General features: G+C 43.2%; 1 protein-coding gene across 5 annotated transcripts in view; it reads left to right on the forward strand.

Moving 5' to 3' along the window:
* Positions 1 to 22609, forward strand: part of WDR45B (WD repeat domain 45B) — an 830957-nt gene that overhangs the window by 676254 nt on the left and 132094 nt on the right. For 2 of the 5 annotated variants that reach the window (XM_078654716.1, XM_078654712.1), the window contains one exon: positions 656 to 2428. The exons of the other annotated variants lie outside the window; for them this stretch is intronic. In XM_078654716.1, the coding sequence (XP_078510842.1) occupies positions 656 to 762 (107 nt within the window). In that variant the 3' untranslated portion in view covers positions 763 to 2428. Of the gene's footprint in view, positions 1 to 655; positions 2429 to 22609 lie in introns of those variants that run through there. 5 annotated transcript variants of the gene reach the window in all.

Raw genomic sequence — 22609 nt, forward strand, 5'->3', positions numbered from 1 at the left:
CGCGCTGGAGGGCGATCCTTCAGCTGCCGAGCGCCTCAGGTTTGGAATTCGCTTCCGCTTGCGCTGCGCAGTACTGCCAATCTGCTTCAGTTTAGGAGGAGCCTGAAGACTTGGCTTTTTAATCTCTAGTCTGTTTTTTTATTAAATTGTTTTTTTTTTCTTCCTTTTAGGATTTTGTGTTTTAGCTGTGTTGTGTTACTTTTATGAGCCACGGGTGGAAAAGCGTCGGGACACTCCTTTCGAGTAGCCGTACGCTATACAAAAACAACGTAACATAACATAACATAACATATTATAATGTTAATTTAAAAACACTCCCCGATGGCATTTTTCTTCCTTGAAGCAGCGTAGGTTCTGCTTCATTGGGCTCCGCCATGGTGTTTGTCTCTATATTATTTTTATGTACCATTTTATTTGGGGCATTGTTTTTCAAATGTATCCGATTGTTGTTCCTTGGTAAAGCATTAGATATGTCTACAATGGTGCTGAATAAATTATAATAGTATAATGTGAAGACTCTGGCATGTGTTGCTAACAATCCCATACATTTTCAATTTGTTCTTTTGCTTCTTCTAATTTAAACTACTGTTGGAATAAAATCGTGGATTTTCAACATAATTAAGTGTAGAATAATTAGGAATGTGTTTTTTCCCAGCTATTTGTGCAGATGGCAGCTACTACAAATTCCTGTTCAACCAGAAAGGTGAATGTTCAAGAGATATGTATGCTCAGTTTCTCGAAATGACAGATGACAAGCTTTGACTGAATTCATTTTCCACTATGCTTCTTCCAAATCAACGCTCTGCCCAGAATATATGAAGGACGGATAGATCAATCCATGCTAATGGTGTTGAATCAATGCCCTACTTTGGAATAACTTCTATCACAACAGGAACAGATAGTCAGATGTGACTTCCTTCAAGTTAATCTGATTGTTGCTGCTTATTCCAATTTTTCCTCATAAGGCTGTTTTACAAGGTTGGACAATTTCAAGATCTGCTTGCACCTGTTGATTGTTTTTCCTTTCCTGAAGGTAGCATTTGAGGTAACTGTGAAGATTAACATTTAGAGTCCGCCAAAGGAGTGTCAGCCACAGCATAATGTTGGATTATGGTCAACCGTGAATGTCTTTGCTTGTGAAAAAGAATATGGACATTTCCAAGTATCTTGTTACATCTCATTGTAGCCTACCTTTTTTGGCAAGGTGTACTTACTGTACGTGCAAATGTTAGTCCTTGTAAACTAAGGAATTGTACCAGCTGTTTGGCCTTAGCTCAGGAGAAATGAAGACCCCATGATGCAAATTTGTATATTTTGTGCTTTCACCTGGAAAACTATGATGAGCAGCAGTCTCACCTTTACATTTACTTTTCCAGTTTATATGTAGCTATCCTGCATTTTGACACTTTCTTATTTCCATTTTTAAGAGCACTAATAGAAATTGCCAGAGGTGGTAAACTGCATTTTTGGTACTGTCACCTTGAACCTAACGCAAACTCTACTTTCCACAACTTAAACACTATTCTACTGTGTAAACTGTCTACTTTCTAACAGTTATTGTAAATAAAGGCTGTTCCTTTTTACTGTTTTTTCTTTTCAAGCAGAGTCTTGGTATGCAGATGAAAAAAAGTTTAGCTGACGTCATAATATATTTTCATAACCACTATTGATAGTAACCCTGAAATGTAAGATACATAGATGAAAATTACGCTGACCTCTTGAAGCAGCTGCCTAACTCATTTAAACGAATCAGACTTCATTATTGAGCATCACGTCTTTCAGTTGTAGTCATATTTATATCATTTTTCTTTCTTCTATTGCACAAATGTGCATCTGCAACACAATACAATAACGAACGACTGAAGTTCTCATACATTCCAGAGAAATCACAATTTCCAGTGTAGATAAGCAGACTTGCTGGAAAATAATGAAGACATAGTCTTCTTACTTCATTGGAGGATCCAATGCTATTTCTCGGGAATACTGCATGTTTGTAGCCATAAGTTGTTTTATGTTGTCTGACACACAATGTAGCAGTAGAGGAATGAAAATCTAGACCCTGTTCCCCTATAACATAGAAAATACACATTAGGACTTTGAGGAAGGGACCATGATTGTGATACATAGGAGGCCTTCATGCTTTCTATGCTAGTCATCCTCAAGTATGATTTTCTTTAACAGGCGTACATTTTGTGTTGGGAAGAAATATAATTGAAAAATACTTCTATTAAGGTATTAGAAATACATCTGTAAAGTTATCTAAACTTTTCGTTCACCATTGAGGAATTACATTTGTTTAAACTAGAATGGTGACTTTTGGTTGGAATGTCTGTTGCCTAATGTATTTAATCATGGAAAAGTTTGTTTTGCACACTATTTGTATCATATACCATGGCTTTTTAAAAAAAAATAAAACGTGTTAACCTTTGTATTGAGTTTGAAGCACACTGAACAAAGAGCAAACACACATTCAAGTGTCCGGTAGTGATATTTTTTTCATTTTGTGGATTCCATTCTCTGACTTGCAACAACAACTTTGTCATCTGATCAAGTGTACCTCTCCTCTGTCCTATTCACCCCCCAAAAATTAAATGTATGTAAATGCATATTAACTTATGTAGATAATGAAAAGGTCATTCACTTCAAATGCCCACTATAAAACCACACATCTAGTTCAACAAGTTTGATGGATAGCACAGGCAGTATTATGCAATCTCACCCATGACAGAAAAAGGAAAGTCTATGAAAATTCCTTCCCAAAATTAAAAACTGGATCAGGGCTAGAGACCTGAAATTAAATGATTCCAAAATACAACTCCTATTTCTTCTATCGTTTTCCTGTGTTTAACTCTTAAGTTTTACATAGGTCAAAGTCTTACATTTGAATAACTTGTTAAAAGTCTTTCACAAGGCACTCTCCACCAATTAATACTTCTCAGACAAAGGATTTTATTTATTCAAAAGAAGATTCCAAAATGACAGTTCTGTAAATCATACATGCGCTCACTGACTAAGGAAATCGACTCCTAACTGGGCTTGCCAAAACAGCTGACAGCACCATTCAAACCTATACTATATGCCGGCACACTCCTAAAAACACTAGGAAGTGCAAATTTGATTCAATTTTGCACTTTCCGTTGTAAGTTGTCTCATTTGGGAAGTATATGCCTCATTTTAAACTTCTTTCCTGAAGTATGGAACTATCCACCTGAACTCGCCCAACGACCTAGCCAAAAAGTAAACTATCTCAGCAAACAGCAGAAATCTGAGGTGCAAAGAGAACTTCACAATAGCCATCTCACATTTCATTAAAAATGGATTCATGCTAAATGTTGGCTTGCTTAATTGCAGTTGATGAAATTCTTTTAGGTCTTTTGGCTGAATGCAAAAGGTTAAATAATACTTTAAGTGAAAAGAAAGTATCAAAGGGCACTTGACTCGAAATAACACTCCAAACTTGGAACAGATCCCAACTTTAGCACATCTTAAATAAATTACTGGGCACAAGACAAACCATCTCTTCAATGCTTTCTTGAGTCTGTAACTCCCAATAAGACCCTCTAAAAATGGACCTGTTTTTAAGCCCTAGTCCTAACTGATTGTCTCGTAGGTACATGTTTGTGTATATGTATTTATACACTTTTTTTTACCATGTGTAAGGTTTCTTTTGAATGTTTGCCAGTGGTTTCAAAGCTCATATTTCACAGAAAACGGCCTGTGAATTGTTTCCCGCAGTTGACAGTTCGGGCTTGACTGTTCCCATGAGGCGCATGGTCAAGGCTGATTTGCATATGGCCATGTCTGAACTGGGATGGCTTGGTGAGCAAAAAATCGATGGATTTAGGCCCAGATCTCTGTACTGGGGTGAATGTATGACATTGTTCTGCATTCTGTCCATCAACTGTTGTTAGGTCGAGCAGACCTAAAAAGCATGCGAAGCATGCTTTGTCTGCGAAGACAACTTTTGCTGGCGTGTCTGGGGGAATGTGAGACAGCGATCGGCCACGCGCCTCGCTGTCTCAGATTCCTTCTCGAGGGCGCGCACGTCGCCGTGCACATCCCCTGCCTGGCATTCACTCTCAATCACACACAGCCATACACACGCATGCGCGCGCACACACATACACCCACGCAGGCACAATGCATACACACACGCACGAGCGCCCATGCACGCACGCATGCATACATGCAGAGACACCCCCCCCCCCCCGCACACATACACACACGAGAGCACTGAGGCCCCCCCAGCCCTTTGGAACTTACCGGGCCAATCTCGGGGGACTCCACTCGCAGCACGCTCCTTTCCCGGGGCTCCCACTTGGTCAAGGGAGCCCCGCAACACTTCCGCACCCTCCTGCTGGCGGCCCCGGAGCTCTCCACCGCTCACAGGAGCCCCGGGCCGCAAGACGGATTTACGCCTCCTCTTCCGGTCCGAACGCGGCCACGCCCCCGTCACAAGGCGACCTTGCCTGACTTCCGGTGCGGCCGCGGCGGGATTTTTTGGACTTGATTTCATCTCAGTCTGATGTTTCTAATTTAAATGGACTGAATTGATTCTAGTTTGTGTGTGGACTTCTCCATTATGATTGGCGAGTTTCACATATTAAGTTAAAAGAAGGTGACGATGTTAGCAATATTTCAGCGCAGGTTGATTATTTCGAAATGTGGCATAGTTTCCACGGTCTGTTTATTCGTCTTTGTAACAGGAGTGTTTAGGGCTGGGCTGAAGTGCTCTTTTTACTGTTCCATGAGAGTCTATTTCAGCCAGGCAGCAGAAAACTTTGGGCACCACACTGTTTCCATTTCAAAATGTCATTTTGAAAAACTGTGTCAATGTGTGTTTAATTCTGCTAGCCCATGATTGATACGACGAATGTTCGTGAAGTGGATGTGTATGGAACAAGTGCTGATCTCATTATAGATTTGACAGAAATAAACACTTCTTCGTGCTTGAAGTGTCACCTTGCGCCGCCATTTTATACCACAGTATTTTTCTCTCTTTTTTTTATTTTTTACATCATTCATACATCATCGCTGGCGAGAATACAAGCCTTAACGATCCCCCAATGTTTGCACAAAGGTCTAATGTCCTAAGTGGGAGCAGAACGTAAATATATCCCTTTACACGTTGCCTGGCTAGAACGCTTCCTGCCTATGTATGACTAGTGCAAGACAACTTTAAAAAAAACACCAGTCGTTCAGGCTATTGAGAACATGTTGTTTTTCTAACCCTCAAAAAGGTTTACTTGATCTTTCTTTATACTTTCCCCATTCCCGTCAACTTTTCTAAACAAAAACGAGGACGATATCTGCGCAGCTCATTGTCCACATTTTGGAAGTAATTTGAACTTCTCCACTCTGCATTTAATTGTGGCTTAATGCCTATTGTATAGAACTAACCAATGTAATGGGCAGTTTGTCCCTGGAAGTACGTTTGTGAATTCTAGTGCCATAGTCTGCTTTTAAAGTGCATTTTTTGACCAGATGTAAGGACGACTTTACAGAAGGGATTGTGCAAGTGCTATATTGAGCACAATGGGGCACTAACATTGGTAATGGATTGGAAAGTTTAAGACAGCACTTTATGTAGGGATTTGGGGCGAGCCCAAAGTAAGGTTTGCCACAATGTATGCTATTTTAAAGTTTTTTGTAGCATTTGTCAGAAATGTAGTGACTAAGTGCGCCAAATTGGTTGCAGTTTTTCTGTATTCCCATTTAGCTCCTTATTCCACATTACTGTTATGATTTGTTATGATACCTGACTAAGAATCTGTTACTGGCTCTTATCACAACATGACTTAATGAAAAGGTAGCACCTCCTTGCCAGTAACTTTTATTGGCAATTCATACCTAATTTACCATTCATATTATGTTCAACTGGTAAATCATGGCATATATCCATTGTGTCAGACGATGATTTTGACCGTGCACAACCTGAATGATAATACACGCTTTGAGTGTATCTCGTGCTCCAAAGGATGGCTCCCCGCTCAAGAGAACAATATTACTGAAGGTTGCACCAACACGAGTGTGATGGTGTCTCCTTGGGCACTGAGGTAGGTGCTGTAACAACAGCTAGTCTTAAAGTGGAATAAAATAAAACATCCAGTGTTCTTTTTTTATTAGCCGTAAAAGATTTTATTCATCAATTATTGCATCCAGGTAGGTAAGTGAATATATGTTTTCTTCACTCCCGGGTTTCCATTTTACATTTGCCTTCATCTGGGGAATATCTAGTAAGAAACATATTGTGCACATCACTATAAATACAATGTATAGTGATGTGCAGAAGGCAGTAGCCGAAATGCATTGGGAATGAAAGATAAAATGTAAAATGGAAACGCAAGAGTGAAGAAAACATATATTCACTTACCTACCTGGATGCAGTAATTGATGAATAAAATCTTTTACGGCTAATAAAAAAAGAACACTGAATGTTTTATTTTATTCCACTTTAAGACTAGCTGTTGTTTCAGCACCTACATCAGTGCCCAAGGAGACACCATCACACTCTTGTTGGTGCAACCTTTAGTAATATATCCATTGTGCCCACTTAGCAGATCATGCCTAGTTTCTAGTACCCCCAGAAGGCATGGGCAGTGTCCTTTATGCTTAGTTAATAAATCAAGGCCACTTTTGAGCCTACCCAGTTGGTGTATCTTTGTTCAGTTGCCTGCACTGCTGCGTTTAACCTGTTGGCGCCCCCTCCCAGCAAACGTATACCTTCCTCTGTAGTGTAGAAGAAAAGGGTGCGGCAAGTTAGCTAGAACTATCATGAGCTTCTATTGGTCAGTCACTATTCCTTAAGAGGGAGAGGTGTGGCGCCGCGGCCAGGGCGACTGACGCTGGAATCTGGGGATCAGGGTTCGATCCCCGGCTCCAGCGGCAGGTTAGTCCAGCACCATGTGACTCTGGGCAATAGCTCGCTTAATCTTCCCGACGGCCCCCAGCGCCTAGAGACCCTTACGGGTGATTGTGCGCTTTACAAATGTGGATTATTATTATTATTATTAAGACGGGACACAGGTAAGAGTTCTCGGTAGGGATCCGCATGACTCTGCTTAGAGGCTATTATATATAGTGTACAGTTCAGTTGCAGCTCATCTTGGGTATTGTTGCTGTTCATGAAGGATCGCCTCTCCAGTTGAGAGAAAAGCGGGTAGGAGAGTACATAACTCACATATACCACTAAAAATCTTGTTACAAGCCGTTCCATCCAGAGTGGTGATTTGCAGGCCGGAAGAAACAGCCAAAGCCACAGTGCGTTACACATCAACAAATTTTTTAAGACGGCTGCAAATGGACGAACACTGTGGCAAAAGGTTCCTTGAAACCCCTCCATCTGTCAGGAGAGGATCAGTTTTTCAACTACAACTAGAAGTCTAATATGAAGTCTACTTGAACGGGCTTTCATAGGCATCTGTAGGTTTCATAAGAGCCATCTTCGAGATTCCAAAATAGAGCTACTGATTACCTAAGCAAGAAACATTGGACAGCCCACACAGATGGAAGGGATCAGTTTGCAAGAACGCAGCAACATAGAAAGGCATGTCAACAAACAATAAACCTACATACAGTTAAATACTAGAATCTCCATCTTTCCGAAGAGTTTTATGGGGTATAGTGGGTTCCTTGTAAAGTGCAGATGTTTGCAGAAGCTTCTTGGTGCTCAAGTAAAAAGCACAAAGCTGTTAAAGGATAGGACTCTTTTCCCAGGTAAACGTATATTTTTTTAAAGTTTTCTGAAATGGGAGAGATTTGACTCTGAAGGCAAAGCAGGAGTTCCACATCTTTGCAGCTGCTGCTGCAAATACTCTGTCATCAAACAGTACAGTTTTAGGAGGTTCAATACATTATAGAGTTTGACCACAATATTCATTTTGGTGAGTACCAGGAATTTTTTTTTTTGCTAAAAATGATTGTGTTTGCTGATTAAGTACTCTGTGTGTCATTGGTAAGCTTTGAAGAAAATACTCTGCTTCATAGGCAACCAGTGGAGTTGTTGCAATACTGAGGAAATGTGAACACCCCTCAAGGTTTTGTAGCTGGGCGCGCTACTGCATTCTGTACTAGTGGTAAGAGATAGAATATGGATTTGTAGGAAACAAGGTATAAGACATTTACATGGTCTAATGAGGAGACAGTCTTCGAGTTAGGGAAGAAGTGTTCTTTAATTGCCAGTCATTGTCAACAGTTTTTGATACCTTTTGTAACTTGGTCCTTTAATGACAGATCATTGCAGATGTTGATACAGTGGCTTACAAACTGATTTGGCTGGTACAGTCCAGGAGCCTATTTCTAAAGGTCAATGTTATGAGTTGGATAGGCATGGTTTATATTAAGTGAGCTAAAGCTCTGTTTTATAATGTTTTTGTTTTTTGTACTTGTATAGCGCACAGCTACCCGCAGTGGGTTTCCCGGCGCTTGTACGAATACCACAAGGGAACCCTTCCTGGCTTTCCCTGTGAAGTGTCCACTCCTGGGCACCCCCATGGTGCAGACCAGGCATCCCTCGCGTTGGGGGGGCCGTTGTGGAGACTAAGCAAGCTATTGCCCAGAGTTGCAGCGCGGGACCCATGATCAGAATAGGCACTGAGGCAAGAATATCCGGTCAGGGGAATTAATGAGCCCGAGACCCGCCAAGGCAGGAATTGAACCCTGGTCCCTGGCCAGAGCTCTGCATCGAGGTCTGCCTGCTCTAACCATTGAGCCACACTTCTCCACTAGAAAGATCACGTTTAAGGGAATTCTTTGACATCTAGGATCTGGTATATTGCAAACAGTGTTTCATACAGTGAGCTGAAGATATGTTGAAATTGTGTGCTTACATTATGATAAAAATTAACTCATCAGCATACATATAAAAATATGCTCCCATCGGGTTGAATGCCTCGGTAAAAGGATAAAAATAAATGTTACATAGCTACAGTGACAGGACTGATCATTGATGTATTTCATATTTCAATCTAATATCTTCAGCAAGCTATGGGGGCAAGACCACAGATTTTTTTTAGATCTATTTTCCAAAAAAAGAATTGAGCCAGCTAGGCATTGTGCATATAATACCAACATCTTGATGTGTGGAAAACTTTAATAGAGTAATTAATAGTGTTGCATGCCCCATATAGGTCTAATAGGACCGGGGCCCAATCTCACCTGGATCAATTTCTCTTAGGTCATTCAATGCAGATATTGCAGCTAGTCCAGTACTTGGAATGGGACGAAAACCTGCTTGACGAAAATCCAGAAGACAGTTTTTTCCATTATAATTTTGTAGTTGACTATAAAAAAAGTTCGCCAACACCTTGATCAAGAATGGAATAAAGAGATGGATCTTAAATTACTAAATTCAGTAGATTTTAAGGTGGTCTTTTTTAATGATATTTTTAGGATTGTTAATTTCCAATCTTCAGTGACATGAATTTGATGAGAACTATTAAAAATTGCTATAAAATCAAATCTATTGTTGGGACCAATTGCAGTTATTTTTTTAAAGGTTTTGTGACCAGTGCGTTACTGATAAGAATGCCACCATGGCTCAAAACAGTTATTTATTCATGGTCCGCATTAGCAGGGCGCTGCTTGCTTTTCTCCTGGTGGTGCTGGGTTTCTGACCTACTGCTCGCTCCTCTGTCCAGTTTTGGAGCCCACTCTATGCCCTTAATTTTAATTGGATTGTGTCCTTTGTAAACGGTGGCTTTTCATTTGTCAATAGGCTTAGTAGTGCCTCTTTAGTACTGCTTTGTTAGGTCGAGCAGAGTCTGCTCGAGACCTATTGCTGCCCGTTTCTGGGAATGTAGACACGAGAGGGGCACGAGGGCAGATTTCACCTCGTGGGCGCGCACGGCGCCGTGCCCATCTCGTGCCTCACATTCCCGTGCGCACACAGCCAGCCCTCACACTCCTGCACACACACACACACAGGCACACGTACACACACTGCCGCCCCCCACCACACACAGACAGTCACGCATACACACGCCGCCACCCCCTAACCCCCCCTGCACGCACACACAGACACCCCCGCCCCATGCATCGGGAGATCTGCCATACAATCGGTACTTACGCCAGCCTCCGCCAACATCGCAGGGAGCGGCGGTTGCAGGCCCCCAGCGTAGGAAACAGGCCCCCGCGGTGCACACACTGGGCAGGGGGCACTACCAGGAGCGGAGTCTTCCAAACGGAAGAGGAAAAGGGGACGAGACCCACGGCGCGCGACACGGCACAGGGAGGCGGTGCGCGCCAGGCCTCCGTCACTGCCTGGAACCTGTGCCCGCGCTCCCCAGCCTGTCGCGAGCACGCCTCCTTCTGGCTACTAGCGTGTCCCAGCCGCCGCGGTCACAGCGGGCCGCCTCTCCTCTGAGCTGGATTCGCTGGCGGGGGCGGGGTGGGGGCGGTTCATAGGGTCTGTCTGCGCTCGGAGCAATATTACATATCGCATTATATAGGCATCCATTATCGTGTTTTGCAACAGGGAAAACTTGCTGCATGTCACAGGAACATATTGCTCAAAATTCGATCGTACACAACTTGCAATCGTTGGAATCGTGCGCATTAAAACCTCTTTATCAACGCGATTGGCTGATGTTGAAGTCTGATATGCAACAACTGGTTCAAATATGTTATCTCAATGTTTCACGCTTTATTACAAATGTCACCAAAAAAATGTTCATATTTCACTTCTGTTCTTGGATTTTCGTCACAATAAAATACAATGAACATAATCTTCCCAAAAGTTATTTACAAAAATTTAAGCTAGTGCCATTATAAATTACAATCACTTTTATTTAAGTTTTAATTATTTAAAAAAATAAAAGCCATTGTTCTTTGTAATATCAATACATCTAAGTCATGTAAATACCACACCTATTGCATTACAAATGCTAAAGATGTCACATTTGCGAAAGTTAAAACTATTGGCATTATAAATGACAAAGCTATTCATTTCGCTATTCTCAAAAACCAACACATAAATAAAAAAATTGTCATTTACAATACTAATAGCTCAAACTTTCCTAATGCGAGACCTATTGCATTGCAAATGCTTGTTTTTGCATTTGTCACCCCGAGTGGGACGGGTATGCTCAGACGTGAGTCCCGTGCTCTCCACGCCACTGGAGTCAAGCTATCCTGGCTGATGACGGATGATAGCCAGAAACCAGTCCTAGGATGCTTGATTCTGGTCCAGGGAAGACATGGCTTGGCAGTTCGGGCTGGACTGTTCCCATGAGGCACAGGGTCAAGGCTGATTTGCATATGGCCATGTCTAAAATGGGATGGCTTGGTGAGCCCTCAGACTAAGCCATACATCCACCAGGCCAATATCCCTTAAAATGTTTTTCATAGCCCTGGAAGATTTAGGTTTCCGCCCTTTGCTAGATACCCCATCCCTCTCTATACCTATCCTGGATCCGTTGATCTTAAAATCCCCACACACTATATACGGGGAGGTCCAAGATAATAACTTAATTGCCAAAAAATTCAGCACCTCAGGATCGTCCAAGACTGGAGCATAGACGGAGCATAACGTAAACGTTTCTGGACCGCCGCTGCATTCCATAATTATCTATCTACCCTTCTTGTCCAAGGTCTTTCTCTCATGCATAATGACCCCCACCTTTCCTTAGAATGGCGACCCCCTCAGTCCTAACGTCTTGTATTGTATGGGCGAGAACTTTTAAGCCTAAAGAACTAAACACATTACTATCATTGCAGGCATTATGGGTCTCCTGAAGACACACCAAATCTGCTTGTAGAAATTTCAGATCCTCACTAATCCTCCTTCTTTTACCCCCATCATTTAAAACACAGATGTTTATAGACTAATCTTAGCCATGATAACCATGTGACATCTTACCCGAACATATACTCTTCCTTATCACTGTCTGTGTACCAAATTTTCTGATTAACAATCAAATATACACTGTTCAACAATTGTAATGTTTCCCAAACTTCTAGTGAACACGAAATATTATTTAGCTGCAAGTTGCATACTAACTTTGCTCCAAGTGACACCCCACCCAAACCCTCCCTTGACCCCTCCCTCTTCCCTTAACCCACCCCCTACCCTTGAAAGCATCCAGACCCACCAGGCCTGTGTGATGTAGATAGCTAGAGACGCCGAAGCCCCTCACCCCTTACCTCCCTATGCACCAAACCATGAATATGGAAGCGAATCTTCCGAAAACCGGATCCCTCTCTTTTTATATAGAGGCCAATATCAAGCAGAGGAAGACAGGAGCTACCAGAAAAGAAGAAGAAAAGGGAATACTCCTGGTGAGAAAAAAGAAAAAGCAGAAAAGCCATAATTATTCTCCCATATAATGTTTTTCTAAAGAAACCCCCGTTTTCAGCATTTCAGACCAAACAGATGTAACCGCCTGATTATACATTTCTTTTCTCTGCTTGAGCCTGAACCAGATGTTCTCTTGCCTGTATTTCAGATGTAAAAAACTTTACAGACCCTTTCACAATAGTTTTAAGTCTGGCCAGGGCCAACAAAAATGCCTCCAAACCAGTGACTTGATAAGGTTTGATTAACTGCCGTAAACGCCTGCTGCGTTCCACGGTTATATGACAAAAGTCCGGTCGGACGAAAAATGATGATCCCTTGTACTGCCTTCTTGCATCAGACCGAGCTTTGTCAAATATTTCCTGCCTCTGAGAAAAGTTACCAAAAAAAAACAAAATGGCCCTTGGCTGATTTGACAGCTCCTAGTGATCCCTCAAGATCTATATTATATGAACCTTCTGGCTGAAGAGGCTGCACATAAGCTTGCAAATCTACAGTACTACAGAGTTCAGCCGTTGTGTCGCCCTGCACACCACCTCTCAGGGTGTCTTCTGAACTGTCTGTGGTTACATGATCTTCGAGCCCTGTTTGAAGGGCGTTGCTTTGCGATATTTCATTATTCGTCCCACTATATGGGGTTTCGATACTTTCAAAAGCCTTCTTGCGTCGTGCTCCAGTAATGTCATTCATGTTTTTACATGAATTCAACTCTGGTGTCTTCGACTCATTTTTATGTAGACCGATTGCTAGCAGTTAGGGCTTGGCAACAAATTGCTGCAGGATATATTAAAGCAGGTTACAAATAAGGAAGGGGATATAGTTTCTGACCCTGCAGAAATTAGGGAGGCATTTAGGGGGTTTTATGAGGAGCTATATACCAAACTACCTGGCGGGAGCCCTCATAATCAGGAGTACTGGAATGAGTTTGCACCAAGAATAGGGATCCCCCAGGAGGAGAGTCTCCTGTTGGGGGTGGAATTTTCTCAATAGGAACTTCATTTAGCTCTTCAAGCTCTTCCCTCGGGTAAGGCTACACGGACTGACTGTATTCCATTAGAATTTTATAAAACCTTTGCTAATGGAGTTACCCAGGATTTACTTGAATTATTTAACCTTTTCCATGCTAATGACAAGGTGAACTCGTCATGAGGCACACTGGAGCTGTGCTCATGACAAGGTCAACTCGTCATGTATAATGGGAAACATCAAAGCTCAGCGCAGGAGGGGAAAACCCTGTAGCAGCCAAGGTGTTAAAGAGGTTAGGGAGGGGGCAGTTCCACCCGGTACATGGGGCACCGCAAATATTGTTATTATTTTAAAGAAACGTAAAAATCCCACGAATCTAGTTTCCAACAGGCCTATAACACTCTTAAACAGCTACACTAAGCTTTACTCGAAGATCCTTGCTACTTGATTGAATAGGGTGATGTACCATTTAGTTTCAGCATGGCAGCATGGATTCATCCAAGGGAGAGGGACGGTTGACCATGTCAGGCGTGTCGCCTCACTTTTCGATGCTACAGAGGCTCTCACGAAACCTATGGGTGCAGCCTTTTTGGTTGCCGTGAAGGCCTTCGACAGAGTGTCGTGGGGGTATCTGTGGCGGGTCTTGGAAGCTAACGGTTTAGGGGGTTCCTTTATCAGCTCAGTACGGATAATTTATTGCAATCCTACAGCACAACTGCAGTTTATGGGCAAAGAGTCTGGGACTCTTAATTGGTAGGGGAACCAGACAAGGATGCCCATTATCTCCCTTGCTGTTCACGTTATACATCGACCTCTTTCTCGAAAACTGGAGGCATCTTCAGATATAGTACCAATAACCCTACATGGCAGGGATACAAAAGTATTGGCCTTTGCCGATGATGTGGCAAAAATCACGGCCGACCCCGATAGAGCATTGCCGGCGTGGAAACCATCGCCAAAAATTTTGAGACATACTCGAGATTCTCTTTGAATAAAATAAAAACTCAAATTTTGACAAATACATTTATCACCTCCACCGATAGTAGGATTGTGGAGGTCGCAGTTTACCTAGGAATACACATCAGGGCAAAGATAGATTGAAGACCGATTTGCGACGATGGTATAATCTAAAATTGTCTATCATTGGGAGATGCAATCTGATTAAAATTATGAATTTACCTAAATACTATATATTTTTCAAACGGTTCCTTTAGAAATACATAATGATTGGTTTAGGTTAATTGAGAGAGAGGTGGCGCGATTCATTTGGTCATATGGCAGAACTAGAAGATCCAAAGCATTTTTATCCCTCCGAGGGATAGAGGCGGGCTTGCGCTCCCCAACTTTATATTATATTACCTTGCTGCATCTCTACAATATTATTGGCCCCTCTTTGGTACCAGTTTTATTCCATCAATTTTTGAGCTTATGATCGGACCACTGGCTAAGGGATGCCTCTTAAAGATCGATGAACCAAGTTATTTCAAAAAGACATGGTTCAAGACCTTCATTACCGCATTTCGCAACTGGGCAGATGTTCGGAAAAAACTTGGAATTGGTCGATTTAGTAGATACACCCCCTGGTATATAATGATCAGTTGCCAAAGGTTTTGCAGGATAATTGCCTGGCAAGGTGGGAAAAAGGTGGATTCTTTAGGATAGAGTATATGCTGGTGGAAGATTATATAGCATTGTTCGAAATGGTCAGGGAAAGATTTTATTTAGGTCAACGGGACTTCAAGTTTCTGCAATTAAGGGATTTTCTCCTGAAAAAAGCAGGCAGAGCCGCCGGCTTCTCAAAAGTACCCCTGATGGAATTATTAACAAGGTCCTCTAGCACTACGATCTCACAATTATATAACTGTATGCTAGAGGATGTGACGGACGATGTGGATAGGCATGGGCAGAAGTGGAATGACAGGCTCAGGTCCGGGAGTCCTATTTTCTGGAGTCATTGGAGATGGGCAATTCTATACTATGTTCTGCAAACCTGTGGTAGGTCGCTCCCCCACTGCACAGCTCCGCCTGTGTTTTTCCTGGACGCCGCTGTTGCTGCTGGTTAGCTCACCCTCTCCCTGCTCGCTCTGTGCCCGCACTGCATCAGTGCCGGTTCTGCCTCTGTGCCCCGATCTGTCATTCCCGAGTGCTGCCCTTGCCTTGTGCAACCCCCTCGTGCACCCGACCCTGTGACCTCGCCTCTGACTTGTGTCCCCTGATCCTTGCGCGGTTGCCCCTGGCAACCTTGCCACTCCAGATTCCCGCCGCTGCGTCCCCTACGGCCCCCCCTCACTGTCCAGTAGCTGCTGCCCCTGCCTCCTGCCTCCCAGCTGCTCCTCCCTCCCACCTCCCCATTTATGGTGTGGTAAATAAATAAATAATACCCTATTTTTGAATGTATAAATGAATAACAGATAGCTCAATAAATAAGAGTCAAGATTCGAGGTAGTAGGAGTTTCGCAGGTTTATTACAGCATAAAGGACAGGAACAGGACAACCTGCATAGGAATAGGATGGCAGGGCCCAGCAGCTGCCGGGGCTGGATCTGGGATGAGCGCGCTAGCATTTAATAACAATACACAAGCATATATAGTAAAACAGTTGCATTACAGTACATATGATAGGCGGAGCAGTGGGTGGAGCAAAAGGCGTGGCGCGCAGCAGTCGCGAAAGATAAGGGTGAAAAGAGGTGTAACAGGGCGTATACATAGACATGTGATGCAAACGTAACAGAATATGTCATGAATAGGGCGGAAACCATGGAGGGGGCTACCTGAGGAGCCGGGACCTCTAACCTGGTGGTGCGCGCAAACTGGCAATGACGTATCACTAGGAGAAACTGGGGGCTATGAACTCTGTGCTAGGAGCAGAGACTGAAGTCTGGAGAGTCAGGGCGACATGTACCTAAGCAGTATCTAGTATCTGATGTTTAGAGAACATGTTGATATAAACTAGAAGTCAGGAGGGGAAAGGCTAACTTGATTCTAAGACTGGACCATGCATTATTCTACATGTAGTGCGTGATGAAGAATATTAAATGACCATTAAATGCAGTATTTCTCTTACATGGAGCCGGAAAGGCTAGACAATGACGGAAACTATTGATGCAGTTCAGTAGCTTAGGAATGCAGAGAAGGAGGACTGAACTGATAACTGAAACTATAACATACTCTTGGCAGACTCGGAGGCAGAGCCAGGCTGAACCGGGCACTGCGAGGCAGGAAGTAAGTGAAGGGTCGAGGATACAGGTGGGGGCTGTATCGCTCCTCAGCGAGGTTTCAGGAGACAGGAGCTGAATCTGGTGTCCAGGCCCTTTTGAGGCCTAGAAACGGGGACTTTATAATGGAATAACGTGCACACTGAGAAACGTGGCAACGTAGCTTTACATAGACCTGATATTCGTAGTATTCACGAGAACTGGAAACTGGCATACTAGAGGTGGACACAACTATAATTGCGTCTTGAATCGAACATAGGGAATACATATGCATATTAATCATGCACACATAACATATGATGGATGACACGTAGGGACACAGAACATGGCAAAATTTACTTTTCCACATTCCCTCCTTGTCACTACGTTTCCATCAGGAAACATCAATATTCATGATACCATCTATCATTTCATACAGTATCATTTGCTCGTCTCGAATTATCCTGGAACGGGATTTAGAACGGGGCTTGGGATTAGGAATACAAGAGGTAGCACAAATGCCGCAAATCGCAGGGCCACATTGTATACAGAGACAGCAGCTGAATATGATCGCTACTGCAATACCTAGGAAGGACAATATTTTCCATCCCCATGCGGAAATTATATTCCAGAACCAACCGGACCATGTCCAGGTGCCTGGATCTTGGTGTATCAGATGGGCAATTTTATGGAGTCTGGTTATAGCTGAATAAACAGACGGCGCGTTATTTGGAATGAAAATGCAGCAACTAGATCCGATGACTCTACAGGCCCCGCCCCTATCGGCCAGTATGACGTCAAGGACGAGACGATTCTGTAAAACGACAAATCTCATAGCAGATTGCTCTTCGGTTAAGTTACCTAGAGCAGAGGCAGTCTCATTTACTACAGCTTCGAGGGTTCTGGTTAACCTACGGATCAGTTTACTATTCTGGATAGGTCCTATAAAGAAGAAGAAACCTCTGTTGAAATCTGAATACTGTTCTAGAGCAGTTTCAGTATAATCGACAATTGGGGACTCCCTTCTATGTCTAATGTGTACTAGATGTGTGTTTCTGTGATAATCAGGTGGGGCTAGGAAAACTGGTGGCAGTAGGAAGGCAATGTAACAGGTTCCCTCCCAATCGAGGGGCAGACGAACATATGCAGTTTGACCACAAATAAAATAAGAATGACGTGAAGCTTTGAAAATAGATTTCCCACTGTCACTATACTTGACAATAGTAGTACAATCACTATGTCCTACATGTACAGAACCATAATTTCGGACACATAATTCGCCTTTGACTGGTAATACTGAAATAGCAGGTAAGTCTGGAGTAGTATCAGACTGAACATTCAGGACCATGAAATTCGAAGAATAGTTACCTAAATTATACACTTCATTTTCTAGATCTAAACCTGTTCTGTGGGGGAGACCTTGCCTGTCTGGAAAGCATGTACTGTTAAGAAAAGACATATCTGTTGAGGATGACGTTAACGTGGACCATGCTCCACACGAACCATTATGTGAAAATGGATAAGGAAAAAGTGGCAGAACTCCCTTCGGTGTCTGGAAAGGGGGGAGTCGACCACACACCCAACAATTAGTGGCATTGCTGGTCTGGTGTGAGTAATGTAACATGCGGATAAAGGAATTATTTCGCATAGCGAGGCGGTAAGAGAGTTCATGGGGAGGTAGGTCACTAAACGTGTGCTCTACAGTAGCATTAGAAGACATATTTACATGAAGAACTGGGAAATACAAGAAAAATGCATAACTGGTGCAGGAAATCATAATGCTGAGAAATAATATGAAACTTAGAAAAACGATACATCGGATTGAGTTTTGACTGACTCTCTCACTATGGGGGTCTATTTTATACATGTCAGAAACAGTCTAACCGTTTCACCTAGGGGAGGACTTAGACAATCAAACTGACTGACTTATTTTACTAGACCGGAGTTTTAACTTATACTCCTGTTGCGGAGTTTTCTCTAACAGGGGGGGTGTAGTAACATTGTCTTTTGCGGGACAGTCCTTAAAAATGGTGCTTTGGCAATCCTTCAAATCCTGGGAAATGTTCTTTAAGACGGGTTTCAGTCCATAAAACTTTTTTATATGAGAAAGGTGCACCCAGCCTTTGCGACCTTCCAACTTCACGGCTGTACGGGTGGTGAGGAGGACCTGTCGGGGCTCCTTCCAGCGAGGCTCCAGCGGACTTGATCTGTCAAAATTCCTCACCAACACCATGGATCCTGGAACGATTTCATGCGGTGCCACCTCGGTATTGTCTGGAAATGCGGCGGCAACCTGTGAACGACATGAGTTGAGGGCAGACATCAAGGAAGCTAGGTAATCTGTCAGCATATTACTTGAAACATCGGTAATACTTCGGGGTCTAGGAGTACCCCACATATTTGGGGGGCGGCCGAATACGACCTCATACGGGGACAGACCTGATCTGGAATGTGCGACCATGCGCATATAAAATAAAGCAACTGGTAGAGCTACCAGCCAGTCCACACCTTTTTCTTTGCATACTTTAGCGATACGGATTTTCAGAGTCTGATTATGTCTCTCTACGAGACCGGCTGCTTCAGGATGGCGTACACAATGAAACTTCCACTGGTACCCTAACAACAGGGAAACGTGCTTCATCAACTCAGATAAGAATGGCTGGCCGTTGTCAGAATATACGACTCTAGGGAGTCCATAACGGGGGAAGAACTCACGAACCAACTGCTTGGCAGTGGTCGCGGCTGTGTAATCTGGGACTGGATATGCTTCTGTCCACCTGGACAAAGCGCATACAACTACAAGGACATACTTGAAACCTCGACATCGCTCCATCTGAATATAATCCATCTGGAGGACTTCAAAAGGGTGGTCAGGGGGCTGGAATCCACCTTGTTCCACCGGGACACTTTTACCTGGATTAAACTGACAACATATCATACAGGTAAGGACTTTCTGCTTGGCTGCAGCTCGTAAATGTTTGTTGAACCAAATATTCTGGATACTGTCTAACATAGCTTTTTCTCCTAAATGTGCTGGACTATGTGCGGTATTAATAATGACTTGAACCATAGAGTCGGGGAGAAACCATGTTGCTCTACCCTTCGTTAACCATCCTTGATCTGTCTGGACCCCTCCTTGTTCGGACCATTTCTTAATTTCTTCGGGAGTAGCATGTAACTGTATGTCTATGACATCTTGAGTAGGGTCCTTAACTGTCATACATGTAGTCGGATCTGGAGTATGTGTCTGATTAACTGGAATGTCTGGAGTCTGTGCTGTAAGCTTGGCTGTGCGATCTGCTAGATCATTACCTTGGGAAATAATGTCAGTAACTTTCGTATGTGCTTTGCATTTCATGATAGCGATAGATGTCGGTAAGTGTATGGCATCTAACAGAGCTTGAATAAGGAGACCATGCTGAATCTTGGTTCCATGAGAAGTCATGAAACCTCTCTCCTGCCAGAGCACTCCGAAGTCGTGTACGACTCCAAATGCGTAACGTGAATCCGTGTAGACATTAACTTTCAAGTTCTTGGCGTGTATGCAGGCTTGTGTCAGAGCAACTAGCTCTGCTGCTTGAGCGGACAGGGTGTCAATACGGTGTGTCTCAATAACTTCAGTGTCAGTAGTCACTGCATACGCGGCGACTAGTTCTCCTGTACTAGTTCTCATGCATGAACCATCCACATAAAGTGTCAGGTCGGGGTCTGGTAACAGAGTATCTGTCAGATCTTGTCTTGGCTTTGTCGTAATGTTAACTACTTCCACGCAATCATGTGTGGCTGGATTTGAATTAACTGATGGTAACAGTGTAGCAGGGTTCAGGATGTTGCAGCGTCTGATTTCTATGTGTGGCTGGAACAGTGTCAATTCATAACCTGTTAAACGTGCAATTGTCAAGTGCTGAGTTTGTGTTCGGTTCAAAAGAACTTCCACAGAGTGTGGAACCTGTACTGTCAGGAAATGTCCTAAGACTATGGAATCACTTTGCCTGATAGCTAGTGCTGTGGCTGCAACTGACTTGAGGCACGCAGGCAGAGCCTGGGCTACAGGATCTAATGTGCTCGAAAAATAAGCACATGGCTTGTATTGTCCTGCTTGATCTTGTGTGAGAACAGATAATGCTGTACCTTCGCGTTCAGTAACGAAAAGTGTAAAAGGCTTACTGTAGTTCGGTGTCGCCAGAACTGGAGCTTGGCATAAAGCTTTCTTTAACTCATTGAAACTAAGTGTATGTTCAGATGTCCAAGGGAGAACAGTCGATACGGCTGCCTCCTGTGTCGTTAACTGTATCAGTGGTTTGGCTAGAAATGCATACTGAGGAATCCATTGTCTGCAATAAGAAGTAAGGCCAATAAAAGCACGTACCTCCTTCTGGGTCTTGGGCTGAGGAAGACTCGCTATTAACTGGATACGGTCTGGTGTCAACTGCCTACCCCTCTTGGACAGTAAGTGTCCTAAGTATACCACTTGCTGGACACAGAATTGAAGCTTAGAAGGGGACACCTTGTGCCCCATCTCGGCTAGGAAATACAAGACTGTAAGGGATGCTTGCTCGCAAGCACGTTCAGAACGGGCTGTGATCAGGAGATCATCGACATACTGGAGCAGGGCAGTGTCAGTTGGCATGTGAATGTTGTCTAGTTGTCTCTTAAGTGCTTGACTGTAAATACTAGGACTTTCTGTGAAACCTTGAGGAGCTCGTGTGAATTTATAGCTCCTTCCATTTAAACAAAATCCGAAAAGGAACTGGCTGTCTGGATGAATGGGAACACTAAAAAATGCGTTCTTGAGGTCTATGACAGTGAAGAACGTGGCTTCGGAATCAATGGCTGTCAATAGGGAAGAGATGTCTGGGACAACTGGGTACTGAGGAATAATACATTTATTAAGTTCTCGTAGGTCAATCACTAATCGATATACTGGGGGTGCATTTGGATCAGTACGTTTCATGACTGGAATGATCGGAGAATTACATACATTGGAGTCAGTTTCTACAACCACTCCTTGAGCAATAAGCTCGTCAATAATTTTGGATAAGGCTGCTACAGCCTCAGGTGGCAATCTGTACTGTCTGATTCGTGGTAACACTACACCTGGCTTGAGAGTCACACGATAGGGTGTGATTTGCATATAACCAACATCAGTTGGACCTTGCGCCCATAAGTGCTGTGGAACATTAGACAGTCTTGAATCAAAATCTCGTAATACATAGTGACCCTTAAAGTCACGTAGGAACAATCGTATTCCCTCTGGGGAACAGCATATAACTGCACCTAACTCTTTCAGTGTCTTAATGCCTAATAGATTTTCTGGACATGACTTAGTAAGTAACAGATCAGTAGTGCGGGACAATGGACCTACTTCTAGAGAAACTGGCTTTGAGATCTCATTTACGATAGGCTTTCCTGAAAATCCAAGGGAAACATTTCTTGAGCCTGAGAGCGGAGCCCCTGGAACTTCGGCGTGACTAATTGTGGTCCTACTTGCCCCTGTATCAATCAAAAACTTTCTGTCTTTCCCTAATACTTGACTATGAACATAGGGACCTTCTTGATCTACAGGTATCTCGATGAGAGGCAAGCCTACCTCCCTCTCTAGGCTGTTTCATGAATACTGTTGGTACTCTGGATACTCAGACTGTGCATACTGGTACATCTGCTGTGTGACATGCTGTGTTGCAGCGATAGGCTGCGGTGCTGTAACTGTCTGTGGTGCATTCTGTAACTGAGGAGTCTGTGAAACTTGTTCTTGTTTAGGCGGACGTGGTCTTTCTTTAGTCTTACCAGTAGCTATGTTGTGTTTCAGAACTGCACACTCGTTTATAAAATGACCTGGCTGTTTACAATAATTGCAATTCCCTTTAACGGGAGCTGCAGGATGACTGGCTTGATTCGGACCCCTCTTCTGACTGTCTTGAGGAACAGATTGTGCAACTAGTACTTTCATTTTCGTGTCTTTCATACGTTTTCTTTCATGTTCTTGCTCTTCTCTGATTCTATTCTGGTGGTATTGGAGCATCTGCAACATCTGGGACGGGGTATTAGCTTGCCAGGTACTTTCGACTTTCAGAACTCGATTTTTAATTGATGAACTTGAATTCTCGACTAATTTAGTAACAAAAAGGTGAGGGTATGACTCACTACTTGTCTTGAGG

Source organism: Lissotriton helveticus, chromosome 7 (assembly GCF_964261635.1).
Source record: "Lissotriton helveticus chromosome 7, aLisHel1.1, whole genome shotgun sequence".
In the NCBI taxonomy this organism is placed as follows: domain Eukaryota; kingdom Metazoa; phylum Chordata; class Amphibia; order Caudata; family Salamandridae; genus Lissotriton; species Lissotriton helveticus.